The sequence below is a fragment of the Myodes glareolus genome, chromosome 7 (assembly GCF_982192425.1).
Source record: "Myodes glareolus chromosome 7, mMyoGla1.1, whole genome shotgun sequence".
NCBI classification, from domain to species: domain Eukaryota; kingdom Metazoa; phylum Chordata; class Mammalia; order Rodentia; family Cricetidae; genus Myodes; species Myodes glareolus.
This window is the reverse complement of record NC_142032.1, coordinates 22,775,540-22,803,084: the sequence shown is the minus strand read 5'-3', so window position 1 is coordinate 22,803,084 and position 27,545 is coordinate 22,775,540. Positions and strand designations below refer to the sequence as shown.

The 27,545-nt window shown below is 36.0% G+C and overlaps 1 protein-coding gene across 1 annotated transcript; it reads left to right on the top strand.

Annotated features, from left to right (window-relative positions):
- The first annotated feature begins 467 nt into the window (after positions 1-467).
- Positions 468-21,930, top strand: LOC125412191 (cytochrome P450 2C26-like). The gene is made up of 9 exons (XM_087907918.1): positions 468-682; positions 2,248-2,410; positions 2,818-2,967; positions 5,862-6,022; positions 8,802-8,978; positions 13,215-13,356; positions 18,368-18,555; positions 20,269-20,410; positions 21,545-21,930. Exons 1-9 carry the CDS (start codon positions 515-517, stop codon positions 21,724-21,726), a joined length of 1,473 nt encoding a protein of 490 aa, XP_087764044.1. The 5' UTR covers positions 468-514; the 3' UTR covers positions 21,727-21,930.
- Positions 21,931-27,545: the final 5,615 nt, after the last annotated feature.

Sequence of the window (27,545 nt, the reverse complement as noted above, 5' to 3'; positions counted from 1 at the left end):
AATGACACCGGATTTTGATTCTACTGCATGTACTGGGTTTTTGGGAGCCTAGTCTGTTTGGATGCACACCTTCCTAGACCTGGATGGAGCGGGGGCATGGGCTTTCCACAGGACAGGGCACCCTGACTGCTCTTAGGACTGGAGAGCGAGGGGTTGGGGGAGTGGGGGAAATGGGAGGGAAATGCGAGGGTGGGAGGAGGTGGAAATTTTTAATACACAAATAAATAAATAAAAACAAAAACCAAAAAAAAACCACAAAAAAGGAAATACTTAGACTCCTATCTGTACTGTTAAACTAGAAATTCAAATGGATACCCTGTAAAGAAGGACAAGGGAAAAGAACACCTTATTTTGACCTCGATCAGTAGGACAAAGTCTACTAGAGAGAGAGAGGTTAAAAGTTACCTAACAGATCAGTCAATGACGTTTCAAAGAAGGACATGTTGAATGTGCAGGTAGTGTTATAAAAGCTCCATGCTGGCTGAGCACAGCTGTGCCAGGCAGAAGGATCTCCATGGATGCAGCTGTGGCCCTAGTGTTTAGCCTCTGCTGTCTGCTTCTCCTCTCGCTCTGGAGACAGAGCTCTGAGAGAGCGAAGCTCCCTCCTGGCCCCACTCCTCTCCCAGTTTTTGGCAACTTCTTCCAAATAGATGTGAAGAACGTCAGCCAGTGCTTGACCAATGTAAGTATTCTTTGTGCTCCTCCAGTACCTTGATGAAGAAGATAAACTGAAAGTTGCTTTAGATGAAAATCTTGTATTTGAGGCAATATTGCTATAAACAATCACAAAGCCAAAATTCTTGCAAAGTATTGTGTACCTTATTGCTTTTATAGCTGGTCATTGTCAGAAAATCAGTAACAAGTGAGGTTTCAGATGCAAGGACACTTACTTCTTTGCATTATATAAAAAAAAGAAAGAAAATCCCACAAAATTGTAAAGTTTGTAGATATTTTCTATCTTAACAAAAGAAGCCCAACCTTTTCCATTATGTTTGATTGAAGACCAATAGTGAGTAATATTTTATTCAATAAGTCAGGTAGAATTTTAGAGACATGTTTTTACTCAAGTTATGTATTTGAAGCTTTACTTTAAAAACGTTATTAATGCTTAAATTAACTATAGATCAATGGACATGGAATAACACAAGAAATGCAAGAATGCAGCTAAGACTTCAACATATTGATGATATTTATATTCAGTGTTAATTTTTGAAAACCTTAAGATTGGGGCTAAGAATTCTGCCAGAGAATAAACTGAGTTTCTTTTTTTCCAGGAAACATTGCCTGCCTATGGTACAACTCCTGTGGGGTTCACTCTCTGTGATTTTAGTAACAGTATGCCTAATCTGGTTGCTCAATAGAATCAAATGTGGCAACTTACAAATTTACATTTCCAAACTAAGTGAATATCACCTTAAAGCTTTATTTATGCATCATATTGTTTATTCTATTGTTCTACTTGTCTATTTTTGTGAGGGCCCTTTGGTTTATACCACTATAACTCTATAACATAATTTGCTGTCAGGTATTGTTCTAGCTCAAACAGTATTTTTACTCCTTAGGAGTGTCTTGACTATTCTTGGTCTTTTGTGCTCCCTATGAAGTCCCTTGTTATTTTTCTAAACCTGTAAATACGGCATCAGAAATCTGATGTATAGCATTAAATCTTTAATTATAGTAGTATAGTTTTAGTAGTTTGGGTATTTTGTTCTTGGCTTCTGCTTCTTCTCTGGTCTTCAAACTAAAGTGAACTGTGGTTGAATAGAGGATCTCCACACCTCTGAGCCGGACTTCTATAGGTTAGAGTGGAGTGGCCTTTGTTCAAACAGGGTCTTTATACATAAATTGGGGGACTGGGGCATGATAGGAATGATGGGAGGAGTGATTGTGGGTAAGGTGGGCAGGCACTGAGAGAGTGGGGGCCGACAGCATGCAAGTGTGTGTCCTACATGGAGTTCAGGTTGTTAACATCCTGCCGAATGTTTTAGTGTAAAAATTCATTGTAATCTTTGTGTAACAACTACCTGAGCCTTGAGTCATTACATGTTTCACTGTAGGTGATCAATAACTGATATTCACTATAATATTATATGAATAGGCTTCAGAACCATTTGAAACTGAGGATTGCCTCACTAAAAAAATATTAAAATACAATGAGGAATAATATCCGTGGGAATGAAGCTGATACCATGAAAATTAAAATGACCTTTTTTTTCTAGTATTCACATGATTTCTTCCTATTTTCAGTTCTCAAAAGTCTATGGCCCAGTCTTCACCCTGTACTTGGGCATGAAGCCCACTGTGGTGTTGCATGGGTATGAAGCAGTGAAGGAGGCTCTGATTGATCATGGGGAGGAGTTTGCTGGCAGAGGAAGAACCCCAATGATTGAAAGACTTAGTAAAGGCCGTGGTAAGTAACTATACATGCTTATATGAGTGTTTCTTCTGAAAGTGAAGACTGAAAGAAGGGGTCGGACCTCTTCCCTAAGTACAGGTTGGACCTGTGTTGTTTCCACTCATCAGTTCTCTCATTTGTTCCTAGAATATTTTTCTTTTTTTTAATTTTACACTTTATTCTTTATTTTGACACTGATTAATTACAGAACTGTCTCTTAACATGAGATATGACTTTTATTTTTTTATATTTTTATTTATTTATTTTAGTTTTTTTCTTTTTAAAATTTATTTATTTATTAAATATTTCCACCTCCTCCCCTCCTCCCATTTCCCTCCCACTACCCGCACTACCCCTCTTCCTTCCTCTCCAGTCCTAAGATAAGTCTAGAATATTTTTCTAGTGTTTTACCATTTCTTTAGGCATTATTTCTAGCAATGGAGAGAGATGGAAAGAGACAAGGAGATTCTCACTTATGACTCTGCGAAATTTGGGAATGGGGAAAAGAAGCATTGAGGACCGCGTTCAAGAGGAAGCACAGTGCCTTGTGGAGGAACTGAGAAAAACCAATGGTAAGTGTAGGTGTATGTATCACACCTTAGTTTAGGTATATGTATATGACATGTTGATCATATCCTATCTAAAGTTTTCTTTGTTTTTAAATCAGAAACAATTGATAAGGGTTTCATGTTAATTTTCTTTTGAGCTGCATAATTGTGCATTTCCATCAGCACAAGTGTACTTTGTCTTTGTGGATCATTTTACCACAGAATAATTGCTATTTATAATAGTGGCAGATCCCAATCAGAGGATATTTGTTTTCATTTTATTGGATTACAGACATTTGAGTAAATTAACTGAACAGTACAGGGATTCTTCTAGGCCAATATTTGCAGTCCTGGGTAACACTGATATGATTTAAGGTTTTCATTTCTTAGCCAAGTACAATAGAATTTTCATCGATTATTTATTCTACTATTGCATGATCTCAGAATTGTGTTGTAATTTGTTTAAAAATTATTTACTGCATTGAGAATCTCATAAAATGTGTTTTCATTGTGATCTCCAACCAACTCCTATGACATACATACCTACTTTCTTATCTACCCTACTTAATGTTGTCTCTTCATTTATTATCTACCTAACATGATTTGTGCTTGGCATGTAAGATTTTTGTAAGAAAATTTTCATTAGTTCTTTCAGAATTAGGTACTTGTTTAAAAATATATTTTAATTGAAATAGAATAGCATTAATTCTTCTTCTTTTCTTTTTCTATCACTTCCCAGATTCCCTCTCTTGTCCCTTCTCATTCCCTTCCTACTATATAGTTGATAGCCTTTTCTCCCTTGATTAGAATTTTATATATGTCTGTCCTTGAACACATATGTACACAACCTATTCAGTACTTTTTGCTGTTAGATATCATATATATGATTTCAGGGTTGACTACTCTGCTCTTGGACAACCAGTAAGACAGCTTAACCATTGGAAAGGATAGTTATCCTTACCCCAGTAGTCATTAGCTGTATGGAGTTCCCTGTCTATGGGTTGGACTCTGAAAATTTTTCCTTTCCACATTAGCACATCTACTGATTTTGCCATTTTTGCAGTATTGTTTTAATGTCATTTCTAAGAGAGACTGTTTTCTACTAGACTTCTTGATATTCTGATTCTTCCAATCTTTCTGCCTCCTCTTCTGTGATGTTTCCTGAGTCACAGATGCAGCAGTTGTGATGTGTTTGTATCTGTTAAGGGTAGGATTCCCACAATCAGTGGTATCTGCAATGTATCCAATTGTGGCTTTTTTTCTGATGATCTCTATTTGCTGTAAAACTAAGCTTTTTTAAATAGAGGGTGGTAGCTACATTTACCTATACATAAAAGGATATGATTAGAATGTAGTAAAGAGTTATGCTGGTCAAGCTGACTAGGTAGTAGGTTTTTTTTCAAAAGCCCATCACCTCACTAGCCCTACAGAATTGTCCCATTTTTGATCATATTCTATTCATGCTTTCCCCTCTATTTTTTCTCATAGATACTTACTTTTCTTTCTAATATTTTTTGTATATTTCCTCCAAAGGCCAATTTGTGCTATTCAAATATTATTCTATGTGTGACCTTCAAACAAACCATGGCCAATTTATCAGGGGCTACTCTCTTAGAGAAAATTGACCCTTCCTCTTCCAGAAGCTAGTAATTGACAATAACTCATCCATTAACGTAGAACATTATTCCTTAAATTCTATTTCCATGCAAGAATGATTTTTTAAGTTTTGGCTTGCACAAATATTGTGAGCACTGTCATATTTCCACACTCACTTATGCCTAAATATACTGTGTAGTTTTATTGAACATAATCATTATTTATTTGTTTTAAAAACTATCCATTATTGTCACTAATACTGTATACAGTGTGAGCTTCATATAGACATTTTGTGGGAATGTAGCATGTGCTTCGAACATGCCTCCCTACCATCACATTTCTGGAAGCTCCATTTCCATTTGTCCTACTGCATCCTACCCAAGACTTCTTTGTTAGAATTTCAAAATATTGTTTATTTTTATTTTATGTGTATAAATGTTTGCCTGCATATACATGTGTGCACCACTTATGTGCCTGGTGCCACAGAAGTAAGAAAACTGTATCATGTTCTTCTGGAACTGGGGTTACAGTAAGTTATGAGCCACAGGGAGGCTGCTCAGAACTGAACTCTGGTCCTCTAAAACAGCAGCAAGCACTTTGAATGCAGAGCTCTCTGTCTAGCACTGATCTTGTTATACTTTGCATCGATTTTTCAAGTACTAAATTTACTTCCTCTGGAGAAAATGTGATGTTTTAAATGACGAAATAAAAAAGGGGAAGTCTCTATGACTGCCCTATATTGTTTCTCCCTTTTGAAATTTAACTGTAAAATGGATGCTTTCATCCACATAAAAGTGGCTATTCTTGAGATTACAAATTATTCTCATGTAACTAGGAGATAGTCTCGTATGTTTTTTTTCCTTCTAATACCAGAACTCACCTGCAGTGGGGTTCCTCCTTCCTTGGATCAATACTTGCTTCTTTGGTTTACTTATTGTGACTGAAGATATTCTAGGTGTACACTCTTCTATTTTCATCTTAGTGTTACATGGAAACTAGACATTCTGGTAAGATGTAGTTCTGTTCAGAATACTAGAAATATTAGGTTTTTAAAATCTTTGATTTTTTTCAAATACCATATAGTTAAAAGTATAGAAATTGGTGTAACAGATATGATCTGTTCTTATTTAACTACTGAGGCTGAGGCCATCTCAAATTTAAGATTGAAGTGGTACATTGATTCTACATATAATGAATGCTTAGTTGTTAGAAAAATTGTAGATGGGATATGGTTTAAAACTTCTAATGACTCTTTACCTGTTAACAAAGCCAAAACTTCTTCTTTGTCCATTTTAATGGTATTTTTTCAATTGTTTCTTCAGGCTCACCCTGTGATCCCACGTTCATCCTGAGCTGTGCTCCCTGCAATGTCATCTGCTCCACTGTTTTCCAGGATCGTTTTGATTATAAAGATCAGGATTTTCTTACCTTGATGAGAAAATTAAATGAGAATGCCAGGATTCTGAGCTCTCCCTGGATGCAGGTGAAGTCAAGATCATTCTTTATTCTGAGAACAGATTCATAGTCTTTCATTCTCAAAGGTGAAATTCAATATGAACCAAAATTGAGGTTATTAAACACCACAGTTCTGAATAATATATTATGGAAAGAATATCTGGAAGGCAGGTCTGAGTCTTTAGCAAAACTGAAAGGCAATTTTCAGGTCAGCTTGAGGCTGCTAGTTCCATATCTATTGATTTTCCAGTTGATGTCCACAGAGTTGTTTGTACAAAGTATCACATTCATATCTAGAAGTGTGGTCAGTTGTTCATAGGACATTCTTGTAGGCATAATACTTATCTTTTTGAATATTAAACACATCCTTATCATACTACTAGGCAGGAATATTTTAGTTTAGAAAGAATATTTCCTTAAATGAAAAAGAATATTTATGGCAATGAAATCTGCCAGGAAACACTGAGTAGTATCAGTGACTTTATGTGTCTGCTGGAATCCTAGTTAACAAGTAGACAGGTAGAAATGAGGAGTCATTTGATGCTGTGTGACCCACATACATATTCTCAGAATTGTCCTATGTCAAACTGACATCTCCTAACTCTCCATAAAGAATGACAGTGATTAGGGCTGCCCCAGTGCAACAAGGCACCCGGCAGTCAGACACTACTATGGTGAGCATATGTACGGTGTGATATGGGAAAGTCAGAGATAGAATGGTTCAATATAGATGGAGAAAGACACATCCGAAGAAGTGAAACAGGGCAGAGTGGGCTGAGATGGGTAGCTTGGCTGTCAAACAGGGCCATGGTGATGTCTGGAACTTGGCTTCTGACATATCTGAGTATATAGACCTGTTGCTTTCATGGTCTGTGTTGATGTCCATAGCTTCTGATAACACCTATGGCCAAGAGGAAAGGGCTGTAGAGGATTGATCATGTCACTCACAGACTGAAACCCTAGGAAAAATGGACCGTGGGTTTCAGAGCGGTGCTGATACTGCTGATAGTGATGTGGGTGTGCCAACCCAAAGAATGTGAAGCTGAGGATTCTGATCCTGCCCCTCATCTGCCAAATGGTGGCATGGATGTGAGAGAGATACCCTGTACTGAGTGTGGCATGTGAGAGAGCTGGTCCGGAGGTCATAAGAGCTGGAAACTACCTACGCCCCTACTATCAGCTGAACTCAGGAGAGCAGACCCTATACCTTGCCTGGACAGTACAGAAGAGCTGAACATTGTGCACAGAGGTATAGGTGAGTCAGCCACAAAGTTAGGAGTGGGAGAGGGCTGGCCCTACTACTTGTATGTCATTTGTTGGTGTGGTTGAGGAGGCATGTCCTCTTTACCATTAAACCCCTCATGCCTGAGGCAGATGAAGGAGATGAAAACCCCTGCCCTTACCAGCTTCAGCACTCATTAAAGCAGGCCCTGCACCTAGCATGGACAGCATAGTAAAGTTGACCCTGTGGGCAGAGGCACAGGTGAGCTGGCCCTGATATTGAGAGTGGAATAACTGACCACACCTACAAACATGCCATGTGGGGTTAAGAGTGAGAGAAAGATGTCCTCCTCCCCTTGTCACTGCCACCTGTGGTGTGCAAGGGACCTGAAACTTCTCTTTACCAACTTCAGTAACTGGGAAAGCTGGGCCTGTACCTCCATGGGCATTACAGCTGACCAGACCCTATTGACCCTACTGACCCTATTGATTTGGATGGTGGGCTGCATATGAACCAGCTTAGAAAATGTGAGCATAGGAGACCTGGCCCTCCCCTCATCTGTCTTATAATGGTATGTGTTGGGGAGAGATTGTCTCCCCTCCCTTGTAGCTTGTGGCAGGTTGCAGGGCTGACCCTGAGGTCGTAAGAGTGGGAGACTTGATCCTGCACTTCACCAGTTGCAGTACTTGGAAGAATGGCCTCTGCACTTTGCATTGGTAACCCAGTAGATCTTACCCTGATGGTTTAGGTGTGGGAGAGATAATTCTGAGGGCGTGTAAGAAGCTCATCATTTGAGGGGTGCACCTGCCAGTGTATGCCAGTGAGCTCACCCTGGTTGTGAAGATAGTGGGGAGACCTGGAGGGCTGGCCAACACTGCAACTATGTAGAATCAGAGCAAGGGCTATAAAATGATTTGTCTTAGCATCCACCCCATATGTGATCTGCTGGAGCATGAGAAGGGTTGGTCCTGCAATGCCAGGGCTCCAAGATCTTCACATTTCAGGACGGTGAGGAGATGCCCAAGATTTATATTATAAATTTATACTTCAGACTTGTAGAAAATAAGTGGTATAAGTCATTAGTCAGTTTTCACAAGTAATATTTATACTAAAGTGATTTATGAATGTTGAAACTTGATTATGATATTTGATCATTCTGGAAGGTATTTTCCCCCCAAATCTCTCTGCTATCACAGGGAATTGTTCCCTGTGATAAACACCTCCTTCTTTAATTGGACATTATTTTTCATTTGTGTCTGAATCTATCAACCCAAGTTGGTTTTGCTATATATTATGGATATGTGTATTTCTTCATCTCTGTTTCTCAAAAAAATTCTTTGGAAAGGGTTGGAGAGATGAAGCAGTGGTTAAGAAGGTGTGTTGATCTTTCAAAGGACCCGAGCCCAATTTAAGCACCCATGTTAGGTGTCCCAAAACCATTATCAGATCAGATTGGATCTGATATCTTTGACTTCTAAGGCACCCACACATACATGGCACACACATGAATGCATACACACAGAACACATAAGACTAAAAGTAAAACAGTACACCTTAACAAAAAATTCTCTGTCTGATTTTGTAGATCTGCAATAATTTCCCTCTACTAATTGACTATTGTCCAGGAAGTCATCGAACATTATCAAAAAATGTTGATTATATCAGAAGTTACCTTTTGGAAAAAATTAAAGAACATCAGGAATCATTGAATGTTGCAAACCCTCGGGACTTTATTGATTATTACCTGATTAAACTAAAGCAGGTAAAATATTAATATAACTTTGTGTTATTGCCTGAGCATTTTTTTTGGTTTGTTGAACACTGAAATGTTTGTCAGAGATGGGTTAAGTCAGTATCATTTGAAAAACAGTTTTAGTATTTATTATGCGTTGGGATGCACCATATGATTACTGATAATATAGAGGGGATTTGTTAACTAGAACATACTGTCTCTGTTCTTTAAAAATTGTAACTGAGAAGAAGAAGGATACAAAGGGAAGGTAAGCAGGGAAAGAATCCTAATCAAGTAGAAAATAATCAGCTATCATGGCAGTGTGAATACTGGCATCATAAATGCACATGTTGTGTGCTTAGAATTCCTGCATGTTTAGTGAATTTAAATAAATCTGGCCATATTTTTATTTTAAAAGGATAGATACGGGCGTTAGTTTCAGAAGGACTGAGTGATGTAAAGAGGAGTATGTGGTAGAAAGAGAAGGTGTATGGAAGAATAAGGCTTTGAGTACAAGTTCAAGTTAATTTTCACCAAAAGGGGCTAATAATTGGTATCTACTGGGTATCCTGACAGCATGAAATGCATTGGTATTGTGTAATTTATTCAAAAGATAATTTTTCATTGACTTTCTTTGGAACTGAGTAAAAATCCGTTGACTCTAGATGCTTGGGTTTGGTTGTGGGCATTGATTTTACTGCACTGATCTTAGATTGTCTATTGCTAGAGGTTCACTCTTCTTAGTTCGTCATTACTGCAAGTGCATAGCAATACTTTATATACTGGAATCTGCATCCCCAATGTTTCTATTTCCTTTTTTTTAATTAATTAATTTATTTGTTTATAAAAATATCCACTTCCTCCCCTCATCCCCATATCCTCCCATTCTTTTGACAGACTATTTTGTCTATTTTGTGCCTTTTTTGCTTTGTTTTATATTTGTTTGTTTATTCAAGAAAAGATTTCTTTATGTAACAGTCCTCGCTGTCCTGGAACTTGATTTGTAGACCACGCTGGACTCAAAATCAGTGACATATGCCTGTCTTTGACTTCAAAGTGCACAGATTGAAGACATACACCACCACTACCAAGCTAATTTGTGCCTTTTCAATATATATTTTATAAGATATAGTTCACAAATTTAGTCCACTAAGTATAAAGTGATATCTCAGAGCTGTACCCTTATTTCACTTACATGATGGTGGTATTTTATGTGATTTCAAAGCACTGCAGCTACCAGCTCCTTCCAGACGGGAAGCAATTCTTACTATGACAAAGCATACCACACCCACTACTGATCACTCTGCTCCCTTCACAACATTTTTAGCAGTTGTTAGTGTGCTATCTGTATGTACAGACTTGCCTGTGATGAATGGATCATCTAAACTGACTCAGTATATGTAGCATCCAATTTCATTTTTCTTCCACTTGCTTGGAATCTTAAACATTTTTTTAAGTTCATCTTGTTTCAGTACTTCCTCCTTTTTTGCAGCAAACTTCATTTTCATGCATTAATAACACAATGCACTTATTCCTCTTGATGGATAAGTTTCTTATTTCCACCTATGGCTACTCTAAGCTATATATGTGAATATATGCAGACACTTTCTCTGTCTATATCCCCAGGACTGCGGCTTCTGTGTCTAATGATAATATCTTTCTTTATGTTTTTCTTTTTGAGAACCTGTTTAGAAATTCACATTAATACAGTATTTTATGTCTTTGAGATACTCTATTTTCCAAATAGTTGCCAAATTTTAATTTTGAAACTTAATTATTAACAATGATTCAGTTAATATGAAGTGGTACCTCCAGGCAGATTCAATGGGCATCTCCTAAACAGACAGTGAATATGGACATCTTTTTATGTGATGTTTTGCCTTTCAGTGTCTCCAGAGAAATTTTATTCTAATATTTTACCCATTAGACTCCTTTCTGTGTGGAACTAAGGAATTATGCATGTATCTAGATATAAACCTTTCCAACTAAATGACATGGAAAGATATTTCCATCCTGTGGGTTGTCATTTGCATATTCTTATCTATGTCTTGAGTGCATTAGCATTTTATTGTGGATGAAATCTGGTTTATCTATGTTTTGACACTTTGTTCTGTATTCTATGAGTCCAAGTCATAGGGAATGAAGCTCATTCCTATTTTATATTTCCAGCATTCTTCTTTTCATGTAGTTTTCCAGCTGTTCTATCATCATCTGTTGAAGACTCTTCCTTTAGGTGGAGCAATCTTGGAACTCAGTTGTAAAAATATTGACCATAGATGTCTAGTTTAACCCCTGGTTATCAAAGCTCTATTGGTTTGTGTGTCAGTACTTCACTGCTTTCATTACTGTAGCTCTGCAAGAAGGTATTTAAATTGTTTGTCATGCTTGATACATTTATTTAATTTCATTTTTGCAATATTTCATTAATCATTTGAGAATTTTTTGGGTGGGTTTCTAGACAGGGTTTCTCTGTAGCTTTGGAGTCTGTTCTGGAACTAGCTCTTGTAGACCAGGCTGGTCTCGAACTCACAGTTCGAGTGCTGGGATTAAAGATGTGCGCCACCACAGCCCAGCGTTCATTTGCGAATTTAATTTGATGTAATTTAAACATAAGCCTCAATTTTCGTTACCCTCCTCTTCATCCTCTTAACTCTTCTTACCAAACTTTGTGATTTCTTTCTTTCCCTCTTTTCACCATTTGGCCACATCATTGTAAGAAACTGACTACTCCTTCCCAGGATCTAATCAGCTAGAGGTGGTGTTTCATATTTTCTCCCCACCTCAACATTGTATTGGGTTTTTGTCTGATGAAACTTCCACAGTTTTTGTTCAGACTGTCACAGTCACTGTGAGTTTTCTTGTTCATCTGTCCTTTTGTGTTCAGAAAACACTGGTTCCTTGATGCTATTGATCACAGATGGCCTTTACAACATTCCTACCTCCTCTTCCACAAAGATTCTTAAACCTGGGGAGAAGTGTGTTATGATTTAGGGTGATCAAGTCATAGTGCTTTATTCTGTGGACATTGAACAGTTGAATTTCTCTGTATTAACTGCTGTGTCTTACAAGTAAAAGTTTCTCTAAAGAAAAGTATGAAAGTTCTGATTTATAGATATAGTAGTAATTTACTAGGAATCATTTTAACACTATGTCCATTAGAGTAATCAGCTAGAGAATTGACTAACAATTCTTAGACCCTTAACAGTAACAGATATGGGTCCTATGTAATGAAGTGGGTTTGAGACTGAATCTGAGATTATATCCAAAGAATATCGGCATACGGAAAAGGCACCTGCACATTTGTGTTTGTTTACTACTGTGTTTCCCAAAATAGCTGAGATAATCAATCTAGAACTCATCAATAAATGGATGCAGGGATAAGAATGTGGGATATACCTGCAATGATATGTTACTTTTTAAAACTAAGAGAAAATCCAATTATTAATGCATTGAGAAAGAATGGATTTGTTGAACTGAATGACAAAAATCTCACTACAGCCCCACCTTAGCTTAATAGGGAATTCCCAAAGATACAGTCAAATGTCTTCCACTGTTCTTTTCTGTATTGAGAATACAAGTGTTCATTTTTATGTATGAATCTGCATGTCCCAAGATTAGACTTATCACACATTTTTCTTCATATGGTTTTATAGGACAAAATGGATAATGAATAAAATGTTTCATTTATGCTTTAAATGGATAAAAGTGGAAAACTGCACTTAATTGAAGATAATCACATCATTGCAAGAGTTACACTAGTCAGGAATTAAGAGTGAAATCAAAATTTATAAAAATCTGTGATTTTCTCCAAGAACCAGCTTTTTGCTGACTTCCCTAGGGGACATAGAGGGAGGAGGAGAGGGAGGGGGGGAGTGGGAGGGCGTTGGGAGGAGGGGCGTAAATGGAAAAATAAATTTTAAAATAAAAAAAAAATAAAAATCTGTGATAGTCTTTGAGAAAATGTGTTAATTTCTCCTTTACATTCAAGAAATTTGTTGGAAACAAAATAAATATTTTGCAGAAGTCTTATTATAAAAAGTAACTCGCCATATATAAAACATCTTGTCAAATTAACTAGACTCAATGTCTGCATGACTCAATAAACTTCTATACAGCTAGAATAATCATTTGGAATTGATGTTATGAAGTTTTACTTTAAATTTTATACTTTTAGTAGTAAATGCACAAACTTGTATAAAACTGCAGAGTTTGTAAGGAGATGTGCTGATAAAGATTTATTAGATTATTGCATTAAATTATTCTCAGACAAACCCCAATCAACAATCAGAATTTACACTTGAAAATTTCGTAATGACTGTGTTTGACCTGTTTGCTGCCGGGACAGAGACAACAAGCACAACACTGAGATACGCTTTACTGCTCCTACTGAAGCACCCTGATGTCACAGGTGAGGACACAAGTGGTGACCCACAGTGTTTCTATAAGATGCTGAAAAGACTCTGCTAGTGTCCTGTGTGTTGTTTTTATTACAGAAGTTTCAGTCCTTCACATTCACTGTAATAAACTGCATGACTAAGATAAAAAACTTTAAGAAAAACAATCAAATTCTGGTCAGTGTCTGAGATTTCTGGAGGGTAAACTGAAATAGGCATGGCCAGTATACATTGTTCTGTGGGTACATGTCCTTTTATTCTTAAGTCATGTCTTTAAGTCAGCTAAACCTTTCAGTTTCCTTCCTTCGTTCTGATGAATTTAACTTTGGAATGGAGAAAACTCACCTCACTGAAACGTAAGTAGAATACCTAGGATTTAGTAAGTCTGGCTGGAATAATGTGTATTCTGAGAATTAGATTCTCTAGAAACATTTTTGATCAATGCAGAAATGTAGATTAAAACCTTTTATTACTTGAGAAGTCCATTGTCTTAAACTTCTGTTGAACAATGATTTATTTTCAACTGTATCAATAGTGTTTTCTTTTACATCATAATTTAAAACTCATCCAGTGGTCCAGTATACATGAAACACACTCTTTCTCCTGTGCCCATTCAATACTACAAAATAAAAGCACAAACATAAATCATATATTTAGTATAGGAAGAAATAACAATAAGCAGTCAAGAAGGTCTCAACAAAATACTGGAATAAAAACATTAGGAATGAGGAAAATATAGAGCAGGAAAGATGGTGAAACATAAATGTTAGATGAACAGCATGCAGGTAGTAAGACAGACAAGCTGTGAATCTATATCTATAGACCTGTGAAGAATCTGGTTCCACAGCAATAGAAGCTTAAATAGGGAACAAATTTGTATACAGAATTTTGGCCTTGCTGAAGCTCCCTTCCTATTTCCATTCAGCATGTGACTCCTATGTCCAGGAACATAAAATTCTTCTTTTGTTTTTCAGTGCTTTTTGAGAAAGGGTTTCTCTGCAGTTTTGGAGTCTGTCCAGGAACTAGTTTTTGTAGATCAATCTGGCCTTGATCTCACAGTGATCCACCTGCTCCTGCCTCTCGAGTACTGGGGTAAAAGGCATGTGCCACCACTGTCCAGCAAAAAAAAAATAATATTCTTAAAAGAAACTGAGTTAAAGAAGCCCTTTACCTGAAACATTGATAATTGACAGGGAATGACCAGTACATTAGGATGAAAGCAGAGGCCAGCAACATTTGATTCCCAAAATTCTGGATCTTAGAGCCTGTTCTCTGTCTTGTTCCATGAATGTGTGCAGCAGGGTCAGTCCTCCAGAAAAAAAGGACTAAATCAGAACTCCTTATTTCACCACCATGATAGAAAGTATTTCCCATGTATTAATCAAAGTGGATTCGAAACATCCATCCAAGAGACAGACTCACAGTGTTCTCAGAACTTAATAGAAGCATAGAACCCTTCATGGAGATCCCTGAGTCACATGTAAACTATCCAGGCTACACCAGAAATCTCAAGATCAGCTGGCTTCCTATGTGTTTATAAAATAAAAGGCAGATGAGACATCCACATTAGCCATAATTTTAATCTAATTTTATATTACTTCATGAAATTTATGAGAACATTTTACATCTTATTGTCTAAAGTAAAGTCACAACAAGCTATGTGCTCCAGTAGCATGAATAGCACTTGTGGGAGGGTGAGAGTATCATAGAGGTTGCTGGGTACCAGTCCTGGGAAGCTTTCAATTCAATATTTACCATGTGGGTGATGTACGTGTGAACAGAAAAAGGGTATGAAAAGGAAACAATCTGTAGTTGGATGCTCCTTTTAATTGAGACTATATTCCCAGCATTTAGAAATATCTATTTAAATTTCCAGCACAATTATAACTCAAAAAATGGAAAATTATAAATGAAAATGTAATCATTAATCTAAAAGACTGCTAATAATGGAAAATAATCATAATTTTCATGATGATAAATATTTATGTAATTGCAATTAATCTAACAATGAATGTTTGTATAGCAAAGTATTATAAGCCAATTTGCTATTTTCCCCCTTTTTTGTAAGTGTATTTTTTCTCACATAATATATCAGCATTATGGTTTCTCCTCCCTCTACTCTTTCCTGTTCCTCTCCACATAAAAATGCCCTTTCCTTCTGTCTCTCAGTGGAAAACAAGAAGGCTTCTATACAAGAATAAATAATATAACAAAATGTAATACATTTAGTATGATACATCAAAAAATAGCTCATTGGAATTGGACAAAACAAAGGAACAGAACATAGGAGAAGGCCAGGAAACAAAAACCCATTCATTTGGACATCTAGGAAGCCCATAAAAACACTAAACTGGAAGCCATAACATATAAGCAAAGGACCTAGTGCAGACATGTGCAGGCCCAGTGCATGCTGCCTCTGTCTCTGTGAGTTCATATGTCCTTTGATTGTTTTGATTTTAGAGGCCCTTATTTTCTTAACACCCTCCATCTCCTCTTATTCTTACACTCTCACTTCCTCCTATTCTATAGCATTCTTTGAACCATAAGAGGAGAGATTTGATGGAGACATTCCATTTAGGGATAAATATTCCATGGTTTCTCACTGTCTAAATAATTCTGGTTAAGGATCTCTGTATTTGTTGCCATCTGCTGCAGGCTGAATCTTCTCTACAGATATCTGAGCCAGACACTGATCTATGAGTAGAGCAGAATGTCATTAGCAGTCATTTTATTGCTATGGTTTTGTTTTGTGTTTTGTCAATGTGTTTTGCTTTAGTACAGGAATATTTGGTTTTACCATAAGTCCCTGGGCTATCTAGTCTTCCATTATTGGCAACCCAAGTAGTTTCAGAAATGGGTTTCATAGCATGGAATGAGTCCAAGGTCAAATAAGTCCTTGGTTGGTTATTCTCACAAGTTTTTGTGCCACTATTGCCCTAGCATATCTTGCAAGCAAGACACCATTGTTAATCGAAAGGTTTATGGCTGGGTTGGTGTTTATGTTTCCCATTTGATAGTGTGCAGAGCATATTCCTCTGCCAAAGATGCTAGAACATATCAGTGTAGGGTCTTTGAGGACATTGACTTGACTTCTCCATGATCACAGAGTTATGTAGGTGTTGCTTCAATGAGACCTTGGTATCAGTTTTGGGAGAAAAACTTATTATCTTGACCCAAATAGCCTGGGTTATTTGGAGATTTCCATGGAATTCCTTTGACCAGCAACTCAATTAGATGTAACCTAATGCTGGTATTGGAGTTAGGACTCTGCCTCCCCATTATTTGGCTATTTCATTAGGTCACATTTATATTTGATATATATATATATATACATATATGTATGTATAAATATATACATATATGTGTGAAATTTCTCCTGTATTAAGACTCCATACAGTCCCTCCAATGATGCTGAATTTGATATGTCTCTCTTTGGTTTTCCTCCCTCATTCTTGCCTCTCATCCACACTTAAGGCCTTGAGTCAAGCACCCCAGTAATCCATAACTATCTCGTCTCTCTCCCGTTCCTAAAAAGATCTGTCTTTCTTTGTTTCTTCTTTACACAAAATGTCTGTGGTTCTACAGACTGTAGCTTGGTTATCATTGATTTAACAGCTATATCTAAATTTAAGTGAATTTGTGGGTTTGAATTATATCATGCAGGGCAATTCTTTTTTCGAGTTCCCTCCATTTCATGAGAATTTCATGATTTAATTCTTCTTAAATGATTGAGTTAACACTTCATTGTATAAATGTGCCACCTTTAAAAATTCTGTTTAGGGACATCTAATTCATTTTCAATTTTCTAGCTTTTATGAACAAAGCAGCAATGAACAAGGTTGAGCAAGTGTTTCCATGATAGGATATAACAACTCTTAAGTTTATGCCCAAGAGTAGCATAGGTGTATCTTGAGGTAGATTTCTTTCTTTCTTCCTGGCATACTGTCACACTAATATCTACAGTGGCTATATAGATTTGCTCTTCTCCCAAAATGCATAAGTGTTCCCCTTTATCCACAACTTTTCCAGCATAAGCTGTCACTTTTTAAAAATTGATTTTCACCATTCCAATGGGTGTAGGGTGAAATCTCAAAGAAGATTTGATTTGCATTTTCATGATGACTAGGGTTTGTGAACACTTTAAGTTTCTCTCAGACATTTGAATTTCATTTTTTGAGAATTCTTTGCTTAGATCTGTACTCCATTTATTAATTGGGTTATTTGTTTTCTTGATTTCTCATTTGTTGAATTCTTTATATATTTTGGATTCTACTCCTCTATTGGATGTGTAGTTGATAAAAATATTTTCCCATTCTGTAACCTGTTATTTTGACCTAAAGATGATGTCTTTATCATGAAGGAGCTTTCAGTTTCATGAGGTTCCAGTATGCTATTATTAATGAGGTGAGGGATAAGGGGAAGCAAGTATGTGAATGTATGTGTGTGTGTGTGTGTGTGTGTGTGTGTGTGTAGATGGTGAGATGTAACTGAAATTTCATTTCCAAGGCATAAAAGTCAAATAGATTTTGTGCTATGTCGATAGATAAGAAACATTCATTTTATAAATATGAATATATTTCAGAAGTAGCTAAAGAAGTTGAACTGTCCTTTAACTGAGTGTGGGAACAAAAATGAAAAATCTTTCAAATTGTACACATGCAACACACACATATTCATAAATATACATACTTTAGTATGTGATTATAAGAGAATATTGTATTTAAATGCAGATTAGTATCTGACTTCTATATTCTTTATTTCATATTTTAATTACTAATACTTTATATCCTGTTATGGCTCCTAAATAATAAATATATCAGGTCTATCATAGTATCTTATAGAATGACAGAGTTATAAATCTAAAACACATATTTCTGTATAAATATATGTATAAATACTTTTATCCATAAATAAAAATGCACACTTACTTATTTTGGAACACCCACATTGTGTTGTATATGGTCTGACATTGTGCCAAAGGTGTACTTTACTACTGTTCCCCCATTTGTTACTGTGACTAACTAGCTAAAGTCCAGGAAGAGATTCACCGTGTGGTTGGCAGAAACCGCAGCAGCTGCATGCAGGACAGGAGCCACATGCCCTATACAGATGCCGTGATTCATGAGGTCCAGAGATTCATCAACCTCGTTCCGAACAGCCTGCCCCATGCAGTGACCTGTGACACTAAATTCAGGAACTACTTCATCCCCAAGGTGAGTTGTCTCTTCCCTGCTGCACCTCTGTGCTCTTGATGTTCGCGGGTTCACAGTGTTATCCAGTGTTATCTGAGTTATCCAGTCCTTCTGGTGGTTTATCCTGTATAGTGATCAGAGGGGCAGCTCTGCTGCAGGTGCAGATATAACTGGTAATGACACTAACATCATGAGGAAATGGGTTTTGCTGTACGATGACAGACTTAGTAGATGGGTTAGGCTGTCAGTCTGCTCTGTTCAGTTAAAGAACACTCCTGAGGTAAGACTGTTGAGGTCTGTGAACAATATGCAAAACTTGTTTATGTTATGTCCTTAGAGACAACTAAATAGTAAGTAGAACAAAGGACAAACTAGGAATGGCACCTCTCCTCATAACTTCCTCGTGTTTAATTCCTAGTTTGAGGTGAGTGCTGTATCAGCTAAACTTATATCCTGACATCCCTCTCCTGAAGGTTTGTGGTATGGCTGGTCTCTTATGGGTCTAATGAAATAGAATAGTTCATTATTGTCTTTTGTGAAACAACTTGGTGGTTTCACAGCTGATTTTACCTTCTGATAAATATACAAATGAATTTTTTAAGATCAGAATGGAGCACTGATCTCAGCAGAACTATCAGATATAAAGAAACAAATGATCTTTGCCATAATGGTTCTCAAAGATTTCAGTCTTTCTAGGTCAAGAAGATTTCTTCCCCTTAAGAAACTCTCATTGCAGCAGAGAAACAGACACAGGCAACATGTGAACAAGTGATTATGAATATACTAAGTTCAATGACTATTGACACTAGAAGTTAATTTTCACATAATTCACATATATCAATAATATTCTTTTAAGTTTCACAATTTCAGAATACAGTTAAACTGCATTCTAATATGTGTGGCAGGCAACCTTGCAAAAGATTTGTAGACCACATCCCTAAATACTTTGAAATGATATAAGGTTAGTTTGTGTCCTAGGTAAAGAGAACTTGCCAGCACCACCTCCCAGTAATTTCTGTGTAACTCCAGAAGTTTTATTAATTTAGCTGTTACTGGATCAACTTATCTTTATCATATTTTTATTTTATTGTTTCCCTTTCCTCTGCATTCCATTTCTCCTTTTCCCTCTCCCAAAGTGATTTCATCCTTTATTATTGACACATATACATATGTTCATTTCTGTGTTTGTACTTGTGAATTCATATAGATAGAATATAAACAAGACGACAGGTCTACTCTGGCACATAGCCCTGCAGTTACTTTCTTATAATATGAATACAAAGATAGATAGATTCTATAAATGAGAGAAAAAGGAGATGCATTCATCTTTCCAAATCTTCCCTATTGTACATAATGAATGACCTCCTATTCTGTCCAAAGCATTCAATGAATTATTCCACTTGGAAAATGATTCACATGAGATGTACATAGAAAAATGTGATGAACTAGAGCAGCCAGTGGTCAGAGGAGCATGAGTTAAATCTGAAGAAAAGGAAGAAGAGACTCAGAAGTTTGACTTCAAGTACTCATGTGAAATGTCACTGAAGGCACATAGCCACACCACTGTGCCTGACCTCACACTCCTCTCTGCTACTTAACTGCTCTATGTGTTGAAATGTCCCTGCTGTTCTTTGTACTTAATTCTTACTATGGAGCAGAAGGTGAACTAGGTCGTTTTCCTAATTTGTTCTATGATTTCTTTTTAACTTGATTTCTTTCTGTATGTTGTTATAGGGAACAATGGTAACAGTATCACTGTCATCAGTGCTGAATGACAGCAAAGAATTCCCCAACCCAGAGATATTTGACCCTGGCCACTTTCTCGATAAGAATGGAAACTTTAAGAAAAGCGACTACTTCGTGCCATTTTCAACAGGTAATAGAAATTCATTTCCATGGACATGAGGATCTGTGGAGACTTACATAGTGGCTCCCTAATGGCCAGTGATCAAGAGTGTTTGTGCATGTCATGGTAAAGAGATTTCTTCTCTGTCAGGTTATGAAAGTGAGGTTTTGAGGGTTCATCCATTGTTCACAATTGAGAAAATTAGACTGTAGGGTGTTCGTATTCTTTATTTAGCTTACATCACAGAAATACCAAAGAAAGCAAAGTCCATTCGCAGTTTACTAACTTACCATAAAAACTATGTTTTTATTTAGTTTATATTCAGATCTTTTTGCTAAGTCACTCCCTCATGCTCAACTATGCAATTACAAGTCTCCAAAAATACTGAAAATTACCAGAGAGCCCCAAGTGTAGTTGGTAAACACACGAATAAATAATACTTATTTAAATTTATCTGGACTAGGACAATAAGAAAGACCCACAGATCTCTGGGTTATTGAGAATATAATCAACATATTTATCTCTCCAACTTTTAATATTAATGCAAAAATGGAGCAATATCCTAATAAATTACTTTCTAATTTCTTTAAAATTAGTAGAGAATTAAAAGAAGAAATCACTCAGCATAAAAAAAGTTCATGAACTCCTAAATCAAAGCATTCTTACTCAGTTCAGCATTCTAGAAATGCCAAGACCATCATGAGATGATGGAGATATTTTGATGTTGTAGGGCAGTCTGAAAAGATAATCAAGAATCCTGCTTCGTCTCATTTAAGATAAGAGTAATGTATATTGAATCTACACCTCCCATGTGTATTCTGCTTTGAATATTCAGCTTCTGACCTTTGTTTTGTTATTTTTGATAATTAACCTAGAATCCCTATTCCTCAGTCTCCAGGGCACTCTGATTAGAGATGTGAACAACCACACTAACATAGAAAGTATTTTTGAACAGTGTATTTCTTAATAGTATAGGTTAATTGAGAATCAAATTTGGTCTATGTTTGTCTATCTGACTCATTACTTGCCCTTTCATGCAGTCATTCATCTACCCACCCATCCAATAATTTACCCTTCATTTATAGTCTCTTGTACCAGTTACAAGTGCAGTGATTATGACATTTACAAATGAGAATAGTAATCTTTGATTTTTCCCCCCGCTAGGAAAACGGAGTTGTGCAGGAGAGGGTCTGGCACGAATGGAGCTGTTTCTATTCCTGACTACCATTTTACAGAACTTTAAGTTGAAATCTCTTGTTAGTGCTAAGGACATTGATACAACCCCGGTGGTCAATGGATTTGCTTCCCTGCCACCCCGTTACCAACTCTGTTTTGTTCCTATCTAAAGAAGAGCTGACTTTAAGGCCCAGGTTGTGTTGTTTTCTACATTTTCACTCTAGACCATCATCCACCTCTTTCCACATCAGGGACAAAATGTCCTTTCCCTCTCTCATGTATTACCATTTGTCAAGACCCATAAAGCACCTTTTAACCATTTTGCAATTTATGAAATCACTGCACAAATAAATGTATTGCTATTTTCTATTCTCTGCAGCTGTGTTATTACTTTTGTGCTAATGTGTATCTGGTTCAGTTAAAATAGAACTTCATGGTAAATTAACTAGTATAATAAAAGAATTCATAGTCATTTTTCTTCTGAATGTTTTCAATAATAAATATATTTGATTTGTGTACCTGTTCTTAGACTCGATTACAATTTAGGTAAGAAACAAAAGAAAATAGAGTTCCTAACACATCATTTTTGTGCACATATTGTAAAGCTTAGAGAATAAAAGAGAGAGTGCTAGAGAGATATTTCACTCACTAAAATGCTTACCACACAAACCTGAAGATCCAAATCCAATCTCTAATGCATATATATATATATATATGTATGTATATATACACATATATGTGCACACATGCGCGCGCGCGCACACACACACACACACACACACACACACACACACACACATATATATATATATATATATATATATATATATATATATATATATGCCAGGCATGGTGGCATGTGCTTGTCTACCCACACTGGGGAGATCATGGGAGTTTGTTGTTAGACATTCAACCCAGCCTAATTAGGATCTATGTTTCCCAGTGAATATACCCTATCTCTAAAAAATAAGCTTGACATCTCCCAAGAAACAACACCAAAGGAGCACCTCTGATTTTCACATATGTGTGTGTACCTGTCCATACTATATATGTGTGTGTGTGTGTGTATTTGATTATGCACACACATCCACATACATACAGGTAAAACAGTATGTGAATAGGAAGATTTTACCAAAATTTCTAGATGCATTATTCCCTTCTCATTGCATTACAAGTAATCAAATGAGAAGTGACATTACTAATTATCTTTTCCTGTCTTAGTCTCAAAAGAGCCACTTTGTCTGGTATTGCTAAATTCCTACATTGGGGCCTACCGCAGAAATATGGCAGCACACACAGTAGTAAACAAGCATACATTCACACATGTTTTCAATCTATATACAGATTGTGGTGGTACAAAATGTGGCTCTGTAAAAATGGGCTAAAGTACCAATATTTTATAGCTACTTTTTTCAAGTAACAATATGATACACTCTTTACTTCACCTTTCTCATGCTTTTAAACTGCATCCATACATATTACTTGTTTTCCTAAGTATTCCTCTTGCAGTCAGATTACATAAAATGTTTTCAGACCATGTGTACCAATTGCTTCGATAAATTAACTATCATCTATCTATTTTCTATATGTCTCTCTTTCCTTTCTATGTCTGTCTATCAACTTATGCTTCTGTTTCTTAAATAACCTAAGTACTTGAAGAAGTCATTTTCTTGACTTTGATTTTATTATTTATCTTGATGTCTGCTGGGCATACAATTCTGAGTGTAAATAGTTTATTTTGGTATTCCTCCAAAAAATTTTTAATGTGCTATAATGTGCTATGTTTCTTTGGGGGAATTAGATTACCTACTGTATCTTGACCTTTAATTTGAAACATAGATTTCCCCATGATATCCTAAAATATATTATCTCAAAAGCTTGTAGCAAAAAATTCACTATAAAATTCATAATTTGCTAATAGTCTAGTAGTGAGCCTCTTTAACTCATAATATATTTCCTTTAATTAAAGAGAATCCTACTCAGTATTTTGTGGTCCTTAAATATTATTCCTCATTTTTTCTCTGACCTTCTTATCTGTATTTTATTATGTATATGTGGTACTTCTTGACTGACTTTCACATTATTTACCCTTAATATTAATTTAACATTACATTAAATATTTATTTATTTATTATGGGTATAAAATCATAAATTTCATCATCGTTATTATGTGTCTTTAGTTAATTTATACATTTTCATACATTCTTAACTTTTCTGAATTCTTTGATTTATTTTACTGAATTAGGTAGACTGTTCAGCAGATGAAAACAATTATGGCACAAGAATGAAAACCTGAATAGTTCAGATTTCCAGCACTCAAATAAAAGTTGGGCATGCTTGCACACTTTTGAAACATGTACCTTGATTTAGCCACTCCTTATGTGTGAATCCAAATTTCCAGGCACTGGTCAAGACATACCCACATCTCCCTTCAACCTATAGACCCCTTGAACCACTCTCCAAACTCCATTTTCAATCATATCCTGTAGGGTTGATTAGAGTAATTCAACCTGATAATCTTGCTATACAGCCTCTCCAACCCTAGATCTTCCCTTTAACTCCAATCTTGGACCAGGACACATTTCCTTCCCATCAGCTAATCTCCATGTATCTAACTGTATTCATTCCATTTAAGCCATATCCGGTATTGAGGCCCAACCTACCTGACACATCCTGTATTCAATCCCAAACTATTCTGTGCATATCAGACATAGAACTAACAAAAGAAGTCAACATGCACAGATCATGTTTCAAAAATACAAACAATATGAAATATAAAGGCAGTATAACCCATACAAACCCACCAGTAGTATAAAACTTTTGCCTACAAGAATTGCCTAAGATGAACCCCAGGACACAGAATTTAAAAGAACATTCATAAATTTTATTTAAAAAAAAAATCAAGGATGAGAAGATGACTCAGTGGTGTTGAAACAGGGCTGCTTATTCATTTACCAGCTCCTTGGCCCTGAGATAATCACACAGAAACTCTATTAACTAAAATCCTGCTTGGCCCAATAGCTCTAACTTCTTGTTGGCTAACTCTTACATCTTAATTTAACCCATTTCTAGTAATCATGACCTACCAGCAAAGTTTCAGCACATCTATCTTTGACAGCTCCATGGCAGCTTCCTCTGACTCCACCCTTCTTCCTCCCCACATTCAATTTAGTTTTCTCCACCTACCTAAGTACTGCCCTATCAACAGGCCAAGGCAGTTTTATTATTCATTAACCAATAAAAGCCACACATAGAAGAACCTCCCACATCACAGTGGTTAAGAGCACGGAATACTCTGCTCTTCTAAAGGTCCTGAGTTCAATTCCCAGCACCTACATCATAGTCTACAACCATTTATAATGGGATATTTTGCTCTCATCTGGTATGTAGGTGTGCATGCAGATTAAGTGCTTGTATACATAAAATTCATCAACAAAATTTCAAGTTTAAAAATGACATAAAGAAGAAACTCAATGAACTTAAAGAGAAGGAATTAAAAAATTAACCAACTCCTGAGTGATTACAAGAAAACCAAGCAGAATCCTGGTGAAAATGATGAATATAATGTAGGATTTGAAAATGCAATCAGGAAATAGAAATAGTGAAGAAGAATCGAGATGAAATGATGATAGAATTGAAAAATGCAATAACAAAGTAGAAATATCAAGAGAAAATCTGATTATCAAATTAATAAAACAAAAATATAATGGCAGGATAGAAAGATAAAGTAGAAGATCAAGACAAAATAAGAAAAGAATATTACAAAAAATTAAAAACACATGAAATGAACATGCATGGAATATGAGACCCCATGAAAAGATCAGTCTTTTAAATTATAGGAATAGATTAGGGTGAATATTCATAGATCAGTGGCATAGATCAAATCTTCAACAATAAAATAGAAGAAAACCCCCCAAAAGCATCCAGAACACCAAAAAGACAAGATCACTAAAGAAAATTTTCACATCATATCATGGTTGAAAAACTAAAACTATAGAACTGAGAAAAAGTATTGAAAGAGACCAGAGGAAGATGCTCACAATATTCCTGAGCTGGAAATTGAGACAGCTATGTTTTTGTGTTTATGATAGGCATGAAGGTATAAAAAGTTGTCTTGTACTGTGCCAAATACCTTCCTGATATCATCAAAGAATAGTAGACTCTCAAGGAAGGAATGTACAGATGGCTTTAGATGAAGCATTCTATGCTATTGGTGGCAAACTGATCACAGGGAAGTCATTAAGGAGCTGGTACAGCTTTCCAGAAGAACAACTGAAAAGAGGATGGTGAAGAAAAAAATAGAAGGTAAGGATTATGTGGACAGTGCTTCAATAGACTACAGAAAATTTGCTGACATGCTAGGGGGGAAACTATCAAAAATGCTCTTCCTATAGCAAGTCTGAATCATAGACCATGAAAAAACTACAGATTACATGGCCTAAATAAAAAGGCTCTTTTCATCTATAGGTAACTTTTCTATTCCCCCTTCCTATAGAGTTCTATTCTTCCCATAGTCTCTTACTCTGTACTTTCCCTCTGTCTATATTGATTTTAGGTTGTTTATATTGATTTTAGGTTGCTTATTGAATACTTAAGAGTCAATATACACTTATAAACAAATGAATATCATATTTTTTTGGTGTGGGTTACCTCATTCAGTATGATTTTTGGCAGGTCTATTCATATTTAGCAAATTTCATTTCTTTTTAACAGACGAATTATACTACATTTGTAAATATATCACATTTTCTCCATACATTTTTCTGTTTATGACCATCTAGGTTCTTTCAGTTTCAGGTTGTTTTCTATGTAGCAGCAATGAACACAGTTGGATGAGTGTCTCTTAAGTAGGGTGGAGCATCATTTGGGTATATGTTTAAGAGTCATATAACTGAAGGCTCAGGTATATCAATTCTCATTTTCCTAAGGAATTCTGAAGGGCATCCATAGTGGCTGTTGGAGTTTGTACTCCCACCAGCAATGTTTGAGTGTTCCTTTTATTTTGCAGACTTTCAGCATGACCTTGTTAAGGAATAATCTTTTCTTATATTGTGAAGATGTGTTTTTGCCAAGATACCTTCTGATTGGTTAGTAAAAAGCTCAATAATCCATAGCTAGGCAGAAAGAGATTAGTCAGGAATTCCAGAAAGTGAGAGAAGAAGAGATGAATCTAGGTGTTAGAAATAACAGAGGACACAGAGAGGAAACAGGAGGTGCAATATGGAAGAGGGGTTAAAAAGTCATGAAGCAAATTGTAGATAATATAAATGTATTGATTTAAGTTATGAAAGCTAATTAGAGATGTCTAAGCTATAGATTGAGCTTTAATAATTAATAATAAATCTCTGTGTCATTTTTTTGGTGAGCTGCTGGCCCAAAGAAAAATCCATCTACATCACCTGTCATTTTTAATTAATATTTGCCATCCTGACTAGTTTAAGATGAAATTTCAAAGTAGTTTTGATTTACATTTCCCTAATGACTAAAAATGTTGAGCATCCCTTTCAATATTTCTCATCCACTTGTTTCACCTTCTTTGAGAACTCTGACTAGATGTGTACATGCTTTATAGTTGGGTATTTGTCCAGCTTTTTTGAGTTCTTTGTACATTTTATATAACAATCCTCTATCAGATGTATAGCTGAGAAAAATCTTTTCTCATATTCTAGGCTGTCACTTTATACAAATGATGTTGGTCGTTGTCATACAGAAGCTTTTCAATTTCATGAAATCACTTTTGTTAATTTTTGTTCTTAACATTTGTGCTATTTGTAGTCTATTCAGAAAATCTTTTCTTATTCCAGTGTTCTCAAGACCATTTTCCAATTTCTTTTCTGCCAGATTCAGTGCATCTGGCTTTATTTTAAGGTTCTTGACATATGTGAGTTAACTTTTGTTCAGGGGTATAAGTGTGGATCTATTTGTATTCTTCTACATGCAGCCATCCAGCCTGACAATCACCATCTAATGAGGATGCTGTCTTTTGTTC

Coding starts and splice junctions, on each gene's coding strand:
- LOC125412191 (XM_087907918.1), top strand. CDS start 515: ATGGATGCAGCTGTGGCCCTAGTGTTTAGCCTCTGCTGTCTGCTTCTC. Junction 2,411..2,817: donor AAGACTTAGTAAAGGCCGTG/GTAAGTAACTAT, acceptor CCATTTCTTTAG/GCATTATTTCTAGCAATGGA. Junction 8,979..13,214: donor ACCTGATTAAACTAAAGCAG/GTAAAATATTAA, acceptor AATTATTCTCAG/ACAAACCCCAATCAACAATC.